At 40.1% G+C, this 12,309-nt stretch overlaps 1 protein-coding gene across 1 annotated transcript in view; it reads right to left on the bottom strand.

Annotated features, from left to right (window-relative positions):
- The window catches only part of LOC145396565 (hemicentin-2-like), a 198,385-nt gene that overhangs the window by 97,094 nt on the left and 88,982 nt on the right, over positions 1-12,309 (bottom strand). Inside the window, exon 8 of the mRNA XM_080269940.1 lies at positions 4,158-4,253. Within this exon, the coding sequence (XP_080126066.1) occupies positions 4,158-4,253 (96 nt within the window). The remainder of the gene's footprint in view (positions 1-4,157; positions 4,254-12,309) is intronic.

Below are 12,309 nucleotides of genomic sequence, written 5' to 3'. Positions count from 1 at the left end.
ATCCTACATTGCCCCATGAGGAGCGTAGGAGCCCAGGCTAGGCAGTTGGTCCCGACATTTAAGATGAGAGTGACCAACCTCACTCATCCCTGAGTGGCATTACATGAGCAATCAACCCCAACCATCCCTTGGATATAAACCTTCACCGGCTCAATCTGATTGGAGAGCAGTAATTACCCACTAAACCACCAGGCCCCCAAATTTGGTTATATGATTACCACCCAGCGTAGTAAATGAGTTTCCTGGTGCACAGGAAACCATTTGGCTTGTCACTCAGTGTAGAGTCACCCACAGGCTGAAGGTAGTGGAAGAGAATGAAGGAAAGAAAGACAGAAGAGGGAGTGTAAAGTCACCCGTAGAAAGAAGGACAAGGAAAGAATGAAGGAAAGAAAGACAGAAGAGAATGGAAGGAAAGAAGGATGGAGAGGAAAGGGCAGACACCCGAGAGCAGCACTACATCGAATGAGTGGATGGTGAGCGCCCACACGTATCACACAATATATATATATATATATATATATATATATATATATATATATATATATATATACATATACTGTATATATACATATACTGTATATATACATATACTGTTTATATATATATATATATATATATATATATACATATATATATATATATATATATGTGTGTGTGTGTGTGTGTGTGTGTGTTTGTGTATATGTATATATACATATACATATATATACTGTATATATACATACATTTATGTATATATATATATATATATATATATATATATATATATATATATATATATATATATATACACATATATATACATATATACTGTATATATATATATATATATATATATATATTTGCATACATACATACATACATACTTATGTGCAGTATAATTCTAAGAGTCTGTGTATGTACGTGTGTATGCGGGTGTAGCGCAGCCAAAACTGAAAAAAACAAATATTTTGAAACTTGGCAGGATGATTGGCATTGGGTCCCAGGTGTGCAGGGTTCTGTTTCATGTCGACTGGAATTTTCTGACGGTGTTTTTACCCCTAACAATTGTCCCAGTTGATGTTACACATTGCGTTTGCGGAAAAATGTGGCAGGTCACATCCATTTAGTTTCATGTATCGAGAGTGAGAGAGAGAGAGAGAGAGAGAGAGAGAGAGAGAGAGAGAGAGAGAGAGAAGAGGGGGTTGCATATATACATTTCGATGTCTGTTACTTCATTGATGCTAAGAAGACGATTTTATTCAGCAGAAAAAGGAATTCGCTGTGATGATGATGGTGGTGGTGGTCGTAGCTGTGATGGTGGTAGCAGCAGTGATGGTGGTGGTGGTGGTAGCTGTGGTGGCGGTGGTGGTGTTAGCTGTCTTGGCGGTGGAGTGTTAGCTGTGGTGGCGGTGGTGGTGTTAGCTGTCTTGGCGGTGGAGTGTTAGCTGTGGTGGTTGTGGTGGAATATGTGGTGGTGGTGGCGGCGGCAGCTGTTCGTAAACGACTTATTTAGAGTATGTTCTTCACAAAGCACTTGTTTCAGAGCGAAGCGCTGTTCTGAACCGGCTCTTATTTGTATTGTACAAGTGCTGAGCGACCCGTCACAAGGTTCTTTTCTTAGCATATCTATCTATCTATCTATCTATCTATCTATCTATCTATATATATATATATATATATATATATATATATATATATATACAGAGAGAGAGAGAGGTAGATCGATAGATGTATATATAGATATATGTATATATATAATTATATATATTATACGTACGGGTGTGAGACCTGGAAACTGACAAAATCGATGGAAAAACAACTAATCCGTTCTCAGAGAGCAGTGGAGAGGCCTATGTTGGGAATATCTTTAAGAAACAGGAAAAAATCGACTTGGGCAAAAGAGCAGATTAAAGTAAAAGACATTATAGAAGTTATAAACGAACAGAAATGGAAGTGAGCAGGTCATGTAGCAAGAATAAGGGATAACTAATGGAGCAAGAGGCTGACTGACTGGACCCCAAGAGATTGTAAGCGTAGCAGAAAAACACCAGTCTGGAGGTGGAGAGACGAGATAGAGAAGTTTGCACGCAAAACTTGGCAGAGATTGGCTCAGTGAAGAAATTCGTGGAATAAAGTGGGGGAGGCCTTTGTACAGCAATGGACTTCCAATAGCCGATGATATACGTATGTGTGTGTGTGTGTGTGTGTGTGTGTGTGTGTGTGTGTGTGTGTACTCATTACTCTGCGTTTTATCCTGTTGTTAAAGGCGGCGATGTCCTCTGTTGTTACCCTGCCATGATCTTTTTAATAAACTAATTTAATCAATCAACCAGTCAGTCAGTCTGTAAATAGGAGGGACAGACTGGAACAACACGTCATCGGCTTAGGTTTATCCTTCATTAATTACCTTAACACTAGAGATCTTAATTGTAAATTCGCCTGTAAATAGCATAAAAGAGAGAGAGAGAGAGAGAGAGAGAGAGAGAGAGAGAGAGAGAGAGAGAGAGAGAGAAAACGCGGAATTGGGTTGAAGGGGTTGATGAGGTTAGTTTGTTAACCCCTTCTGTACGACGATATCTTTTTGCAGTAGGTTTTTGTTGCCTCTGGACGACTTTCATTGATCTCATTAAAATCCCCCGAGTTCCACGAGTCTCTTCAAAGTTGACAAAAAATCATTTGAAGACAACAAAAAGGATTATGAAAAATGCTTAATCGTAGTGAAGTGGTTAACCTCGGTGACGTCAGAAAGTTACTGGAGCTAGTTGATCTACAGGTTTACTTAAAGCTGATTACAGTTTTGCCCTTGATCTAAAAGGCTCGTATTCTCGTTGGCTTAGGAGACTTTAACATTTTTCTCGGTCATTTGTTTTGTCTCATGCACATTAACCCCCATGGTGAGAGCTAACCTTGTAGTGTATCCCAACTAAAGTCGGGTGATCTTTTTGATCACCCGAGAGGGTCATAGGACCTTTAGTGTTAATACTGTCACCATTAACTCCATGGTCGTGACAACTTTGGTATGTTATTACTGCTAACGCCGGAAGATTTATTCAGCTGAGCAAGTCTTAAATGACTGGGAGGGTTGATATCCTTTTGCTGGAGATGCAGTTATGCCGTTATTAAATGGATATAAATAACATACCAGAAAATATTAAGATGTAACCAGACACGGTTCCCATACGATTAGCATTTCCAGGTACTAAGCTGTCGGCCTGATAACGCCAGGCTCAAATCCTGGATGCAGACTGTTGGTGCCACTCGACTCGGTTGTCCATCCAGCCTTTGTGTGAGTACCGAGGGCAGCACATAGGGGAGATAACTGTGGTAAGATCACTTTATGTCCTTGGATGATGCAGTGGCCCTCTATCCCAGGGTAGTTGGTGACTTAACTTGCCATAGACCCGAATACCTAAGTAATGGAGATAACACCAGCTAAGCACCTCACGGCGTTTGTCCCCAACTTTAAATGAAGAAGTACACTATGTCTTCCGTGCCAAAGAGAACACGGCTCAGTATAAGAATAGTACCCTAACCCTTCGACTGCGATATTCCTCTTGTGTATTTTGTACACGCCAACTTTATGCGATTTTATGATCATTAAGCCCAGAGAAGCCCATAGTGGCAAAAAGTTAAAAGAATCATCTGGATAAACTTTTGGAGCAAGAACTGAAAACTCATTAATTTAATTCAAGCTGAGTTCAAACGTTTTTATTTACTTATATTCACCGCAGCCAAAGAGTTATTCCTTCAGTCCGATGACGGATTTTGTCTAGTTTACTCTTGCAACTACCAGACGAATATATGCAGCTTTGGGGACAGCCCTGTTAAAGTAGGGGTTAATGATGGCAGTATTGAACCAAAGCGGAAAAAATCGTCTGGTGATGACAAGAATGAATATAAAAGACGTCACCATGTCAAAAAGAGTGAACCACTTCACTCGGATGACGCATATTACATTATTGCTAATACCAGACGATTTTATTCTGCTTTGGAGAGACTCTCCATCTGGTAAAGTTATATATAGCTTGCATTAACCTCTTCGCTGCTAGAGTGCTGTTGTAAGCAGAATAAAATCGTCTGATGCTTGCAAGAATAAAAAAAAAATACATCCTCGGACTGAAGGGGTTGACATTAAACGGAAAGCACTAAAACCAATAGGAGGCAGAATATCTTACTTGCTTTGGTGTCTAAAATATTTATCCTAGCTATGTTTTTGGACTTTCTGGTGCCATAGTGTTGGTTCCTGGAGGGCGCTGACTGCACCCCTGGATCTGGGCGCGTCAGGACAGAGCAGAGAGCACCAGTGGCAGAGACAGCAGACAGCGGCAAACAGGGCAGGGGGATGGATGGTGACAGGACGCCGCCAGGCAGCACGCAGCCAGAAGTGAAGGAGAGAGGGAGTTACTATGTTGTCTTAATTTAGGAGGAGAAATGTGTGGTGCATGTGCTGGGCCAGAATTCTCGTCAGCATGAAGGCTCTCTGATACCTCTTGCTTATCAGTTGGCACACTAATATTTTCGACATCCCGGAGGGCGACGGACGTGGAAGAGCCAATAATAGGCTACCGTGGGCCTGGTCATTTAACCCGTGTGAGACCAGCCAACGTCCTTGACCTGATTTTACACGACAGGAAAGCCTCCAGCATAACATGTTAATTCGAACCGTGGCCCGTTATCGCCCGGTTTCCTGCGACCATCACTCAGCCACTGTACTGCCGAAGTGTAACATGAGAAACATACTGCCAAGGAAAAGAGATAAGAAAGCCTCCTAAACGCATGGGAATACGGCCCTTGGTCTAGCGACATGATTCTTTGTATTGGCTAGTTATGCATTCCTTCACTGAGCAGACTAAACTGGGTGAGTATGGCATTCATATTTGTCCAATAATGCTTTATATTATATAGTAAGGGACAGATACAACACTAGCCATTGTTATATAGGCAGGAATGCTGCACTTATCCAATTTAGTCTGCACAATGAAGGAATGCATATGTAGCCAGTACACTCTGGCTACCTAGGTGGAGCAACTTATTAATAACCCCTTCAGTACGATGGATGTCCTTTTTAATCTGTGTTACCAACACACGATTTTAGTCAGGTTAGGGCAGAACTCCTGTACTGAAAAGGTTAGAGGCAGTCTTTATAAATCCCTTCAATACGATTTCTTGTTTATATATACAGGATGGTTCATATATAACACTCCTCTTCCACTCCGCCGCGTAATTTCTCGTGTGTTGCGGGGGCGGCTGAGTCTGCGTTATCAGGCAACGTTAATTAATTTCCTACTCCTGCTAGCACACCCACGCTCACATCAGCAGACTGAGCCGTCTCCGCTGCATGCTACATATCGCCAGGTGAGTTGGAAATGGAACGCTGTTTACCAACCATCTTATAATATGTTCTTGCCACCGCTGGACGATTTTATTCTAGTTAGGAGAGACCCCTCATAGCGAAGGAGCTACAGCGATATTGTAAACTTCTAGACCAACAGACTGAAGTGGATTGAATGATTAAGGCTATATTCTAGGTAGCGTGGGAAACTTTGTAGCACCTATTTCATAGCGATTATTTTTTTTGTATTTTTCACTGTAATATTTTACATGATATATATATATATATATATATATATATATATATATATATATATATATATATATATATATATATATATATATATATTATCCTCATGATTATAGTCATAGTTTGTATAAATAACATACAAGATGACAGTGACATGTAAGATGCAGAATAAATCATAAATCGGAAAGGTGGAAGTGTTACAAAATCTCCAGATACACCTAGAATACAACCCAAAATAAATGAATGGACAATTAGGAACCCACCGTGAGTCTAAGATGATAAGAATATGACAGCTAAGAAGGCTTCCTAAGCATTGCCCCAACTACCACTTAACCCTACAGAACCATGACGTGTAAATTTAGGGTTTACACTCGCTACAACCACACGATTTTATTCAGCTTATGAGAGACCCTGTGTGGTGAAGGTGTTTGAGGTAATCCACATTTATCCCCATTCCAACAGCCAGACAATTTTATTCTGCTTTTAAGAGATTTTTGGTAGTGAACCGATTAAATCATGACAGTAATACTAAACATATACCTTAGAATGAATTTATCATTATTCAGTAGTGATCCTCCAAGCCGTTTATCCAGTAAGGTATAATCAGTTATATAATGTCCGTACACATGTTTATGATCCACTCATTGATAAGATAAGGATTCTACTTCATTACCATGTTGCCATATCCACGATCAAAAACCGGTCAGAACACAGTCAAGGAATGGATGGCAGTATTAGAGAGTGCCAGATTATCGTCCATTATTTAACCTTGGCCAAGCTGGACCACGCCCCTAACTTTGAATGCTGAGCCGTGACTGGGTGAATCTTGAAGGGCCACGAGCGAAAAAGTTTGCAAATTCTCATTATACAAGTAAATGTGTTATATCACTATCAACATATACGGTAGCACCATTTATTTTTTTCTTTTTAATTAGAAAACAATTATAAATTAATATTACTCTCGTAAGACCGCCATCAAGGCTTTTTTGGTCAGTCACCATTTGTTTATTTTCCTGAACTTTAAAATAAAAATCATGTGTATGAATAACCTAATATATGGTAAAGCCCGAAGAAAATGGACTTGGCTCCGTTAGAGAAAAGAGACCATTGAGGGGTTAACGACAAGAATTTCGCAGATAAATTATTTATTTTGAACCATAAATGTTTTTGCAAAGTCTAGGATCGTAGGGAGTGTTCCAGCATAGTTTCATCAAAATCAGTCCATGCGTCTAGGAGTAGCTGGCTAAACTTAAAGAGATATATTGTTACACAGATATGATTATTACATAGATATGATGTGTGGGTGATGGTGACACATTAAGCTAAATAATGTACATTTAGCGAAATGAAACTGGTATTAGGAAGAGCTGATGCAGTACCTTACTCACATATACAAGGTGGCCAATATATAACTCTCCAATTGCACTCCGCTGGACGATTTCTGGTGTGTTGTGGGTATGGCTCAATAAGCATTATCAGTATCATTCTTCCGTCATTTATTAGTTTCCTGCTCCAGATGCCACAACCAGGCCCACACTAGCCGAATGACCCGTTCCCGCAACACACATGATACTGCCACGTGAATTTCTAGAGAAGCGCAGTTTACGGATCATTCATTAGGCCTATACGTCAGATGAGTAGATGCAAGGGGGGCGGGGTACCTTTGCCAAAAAACTTAGCGAACTATAATCATTTTAACCTTTCTGAGGACGTGTCACTCCTATGATGAAAAAAAGACTATAGAAAATAAGGAAGTTGAGTATAATTAGAATTTTTCTGAATGTAACATAGAATATTTAACCAAGTGAAAATGAACGTCCACCACTAAGAGTTATAAATGAGAGAAGGTGCACATTAGTGCTAGAGGAAATTTGTTCTTAGCAGGTTATGACAGGAATTAGAATAGTACAACACCATTACATCCACCACAATATTACCACCTGTACAAACACCTCCTGATTCACACACACACACACACACACACACACACACACACACACACACACACACACACACACACACACACAAAACCAGACAACGGAATATTCTCTCTCTGTCAGACGGCTGTTTACACCTGGTCATTGTTCTGGTGGGTGCAGTCTCAGTGTGCGCTCCTTAATATTCCGTAATGGGCTATAAAGAGCCACCGTCAGACTCGGGCATATTAGTGCAGGACAATCACAGCAGGAGATGTTGCTGCAGTTCGCGGTGCTGGTTGTGTCTGAGAGCCGTAGCATGCCCTGCTTTGCGATTTACTTTGCGTCTTATGCTGATTCATGTGCAGCTACACCCCTTTCACCTTAACTTGGCCTAAAAATGACATTTTTTAAATGCTGAGCTGTAGCAATAGATTAACGCCATCATTATGTTGCAAATCATGAAGAAATGCTATAGAAAGGATATAGAGTCACAGTAATGACATTTGCTGCCACTTAGCTGCTAGAAATAAGCTGCAAAATGAGAAAAATCTAGGATAGATTAAGGTGAAAAGAGTATATTATTTTATATCGACAAGGCCCTGGCTTGACATCGTGGTTCAATCGCGAAATCTTTGGATTTTGTCTCATTACTCCAGCATATTAAATTGTACTTCGAACAGAAATAGGCATCTTGCTTTGTAATCGACGGTTGCGTGTTTCTTGGGGAATTTTTTTTGAGTTATTTCCGCTCCAATTACATTGTTTTCGACTAGACTAGAATAATAAAATCGTTCATCATCGTCACCATAATCCTAAGCCTGCTTTGCAGTTATTTATGGGGTGAGATAGCTCCAGCAGGAGGAACAGGGGAGCAAATAACTTTACTCTTTTATCTCTAACTTTTCTTAAAATTTCCATCTCTGCATCTTGAATGCTGAATTGTAACAAGAGATTAACACTAGGATGTGATGCTAGTCACCGAGAAGCGTTATGAAAATGGTACTGAGCTGTAGTGTTGTCTTTTTCTGTAACTGGGGTACGTGAAATGAGCTGAAAGAGGATAAAGATTAGCGTCAAGTTAGCGCGAAGGAAGCATCGAGAGTGACAAATATAATGCTTTACTCGGTCGTTCGAAAATCATTGTGAAGCCATTGGTACTGTACCATCGCCAAGGTGGTAATATTTTTTATTAAGTTTTTTGTCTGTTTGTCTGTATGCATCTAACATCAATAGCATAATTGTTTTATGGCATTACATCAATTTTGATGCGCTCGCGCGCGCACGCACGCATACACACACACACACACACACACACACACACACACACACACACACACACACACACACACACACACACACACACACACACACACACACACACACACACACACCATGGCCTACAACAACACGACCTCGGCTTCGGATTCACAATTAAACTTTCAGTCACTTCCTCGTTGTTCCTCGGATATAATTATGCAGAAAGAACAAGAGCCAGGTAAAGAAAAAAAAAAAGTGCTGTCCTATTTTCGTCCTCCCTACGAAAATAAATCTAATTTATGATAGTAAACTGATTGTAAATTTATTTGTGAATGAACGTCCGAGTTCACAAGAAACTTCAGATCAATTCTCTTTCTTTACCGTGATTTTCATTTTTGCGCAGAGAGAGAGAGAGAGAGAGTTAATGGTAACCTGTCAGTGAATCTTCGTCTTTACCTGAATAATAATTAGTTCTTGGCTCGTCCTATTCCATACACATTGTGAAGCAAATGTTCAGCTTCGGAGGTCTTTACTAGTCCGTAGTAAATGAATAAATTGGTGGCGGTGGTAGCCTACTAGTCGTGGTTTTGTCATGAAACCTTGCGTTCGATCAGGGTAGCCGAGCAACATATCATCATCATCATCATCCACCTATCTATCTACCTATCCACCCATCCATCGATCTATCCACCTATTAATCTTCATCACAATCAGCCTCCTAAACATGTTACATGATCATGATCAACCATCCATCCTCCCATTAATCTTCATCACCATCCCCACCACCACCACCACCACCATCAGCCTCCTAGCCCTAACTTCCACTACCGATATGAAATATGATGTGTCGGATTTTACAAGAGCGTAAAAATATTGGAAACAGCATCCCTATGGCTTCCGACCTTTGTGCAATACGTTTATGATGTACAGCGTGGCCTATGACATTCCACTTCCACTCCGCCGGGCAATTTCTTGTGTGTTGTGGGGACGGCTCAGTCAGTAGTATCAATATCTACCCTGCGTCTTTTATTTTCTAATACCACTGACACATCCACTCCCACACTAGCCGACTGATCCGTCCCCGCAACACATAAGATGCCGACTGAGCCTTACCTGCAACACATAAGGTGCTGAGTGAACCGTCCCTGCAACACATAAGATGCCGACTGAACCGTCCCCGCAACACATAAGATGCCGACTGAACCGTCTCCGCAACACATAAGATGCCGACTGAACTGTCCCCGTAACACATAAGATACTGGCATGTGAGTTTCTAGTGGAGTGCTGTTCTTTTACGAGCCAGCCTGTAATTTCCTCTGGTTGCCGCTAATGTGTGGTTTAATAGTGCCCCTCGCTGTGAAGCTTTGTATCAGTCTACAGTTATATGACCTTTTTGTGCGACGGTGAACAGTGTGTGTTTCTCCTACTGCCGACATTCGATTTTATTCAATATAGAAGATACCTCTTCGTATTGAAGGGGATAACTTTTGCTAGCTATGGTAAGGAGGATTATATTCAGAGTTACTATACGCATTTCACTCTTGCTTAGCCTAAATTCTCTCCATCTGGAATGCTGAGTTGTAACGGACAATTAACGCAAGAATACGGTGCCAGTCACAAAGAAGTGCAGTGTAAAGGATGCAGAGCCGTACTGTTGTCTTTTTCTAGCACCAAGCTGCGTGAAGCAAGCTGTAAAAGATAAAGAATATGGGCCAAGTTAGAATCAATGAAGTAAACATCCACTGACCTCGATGATGACTTATTCATATTATCCTTGCCACCTACAACGATTTTAGCTTACTAACAGTCTCTCTCACTGAATAAGTTAGAAAAAATGTCCATTATTTAATTCTGTAGCATGACAGTTTGTTATTCCATACTCTTTCTCTTTCCCAGACGATCGAGTTGAAGTTACAAAAGACCACGATAGTTCAAGAGATAAACCACTTCTGAGTCAGGTGGGGATTTTCTCGAACCGTAGCGATCAGATGTAGGACCGTATTGTAAGTGACTTTGGAGATTTCGTAATATCTCTTCCTTTACGATTTATCCTGCACAGTACGACTCAGTATCGACCTGTATGTTATTGCTGCGAACTGTTGATATTAAAGCGATATAAATAAAATACAAAAATGTTAAAGTATAATACGTAATACAAATCACTGAGGCGTTACAGTATCTAATATGCCACCTGGAACACGCCCCTTGGTCTTCAATATTCATTTGGACAGAAGAGATCTTGTGAACAGATGTTAATCTTGGCTCTGCTCCTGTTCTTCTTCTGTGAAATGGACAACTTTTCGAAGTTTCCAGCCTTTGGTCCCTTCCTTTTGCATGAATAAAAATGTCAATTGTCAGGAGGTAATCTAGCAAGAATAATTCAGGTCTCTTTGTCTTTGGGAATTATTATTATTATTATTATTATTATTATTATTATCATTATTACCATTATTCGCTTCATCATTGCATCAGTCCTTCAATCAGAGAACAAATCTTTCAATATAATTATAGCAATTTCCAGACAGTTCTGTTCTGCGGAGGAGAGACTTTGAACTATAGGGGTAATATATATTCTTGATTAACTTTCCAGACAAGATCATTCAATAAAATCGTCATGCAGGAGTGTAATTAAAACGCAAAACACGCCATCGTATCGAAAACGTCAAGAAGCAGTTTAACTTTGGGTGTCTTGCGAGGCGGGGAAAGACCTGTCGCCAACTTTTAAAAGTTTGGGGGTCCTCGTCCCGTGAGAAATTAACTTGGAGAGACACCTGGTAAGTCCGGGGAAAGGAACACATTTATTTAATTTCGAGCGTTGGTAAGTCATTTCTGCTCATCATGTTTTATCAGTCTTTTTTTTTTTTTTAAATCTCTTGGAAAAAATTTAGTAGTAGTATGGATCTCCTTCTCTCCTTCACTGCCATATTATTTTGTAAGTTCAACCCCTTCAGTGCAGCGACATCTTTTTTACAGTTTGTTCTTGTTTATACTGTTAAGAAAAAGTTTTCGTACTGGAAGGGCTATTGGAGGCTGTATCCATTCCCCTAGTTGAAAGAAGTCTCCACTACGCCGTATAAAATCTTCTGAAATTAGTAGGAAGAGAATGGAAAGTAAGTCATTGGTGTCAAGATGAACAGCACCTGGAACAACTGATGTATGATTAATTTTATTCATATAGGTACCCGCTTGTTTTTCTTCAGGATAAGAGAACTGGTGATGAAACCGGCAATGAAGACTGTATGTAACCATTCCAGTTCGAAATGTATTCCCTAAGACAAATGTAATCGTCGGGTGATAGCAAGATTTTAATGAAAATATGTTTTCATATGAGTGGTGTATAATTTATTTCAGTTATGTAGTTACCCGACGTTTTAATTCAAGATAAGAGAGCGCCTGGGGATGAAAGAACCAACAAGAAGCGGAGCCTAGGCTCAATAAACCCGTCCCCGGCAGTCATTTTAGTGCCGACGTATAGACACAACAGGATATCAGGTCAAAGATGTCACATATCAAATTTTGAGTAAATCGGGTGAAAATTGACGGTTTTTTGCCCATTTGAAATTTTGGGCC

The sequence above is a fragment of the Coenobita brevimanus genome, chromosome 38 (genome assembly GCF_032717465.1).
Source record: "Coenobita brevimanus isolate Jiangsu-jjx chromosome 38, ASM3271746v2, whole genome shotgun sequence".
Taxonomy (NCBI): Eukaryota; Metazoa; Arthropoda; class Malacostraca; order Decapoda; family Coenobitidae; genus Coenobita; species Coenobita brevimanus.
This window is presented reverse-complemented; position numbering and strand designations above follow the sequence as displayed.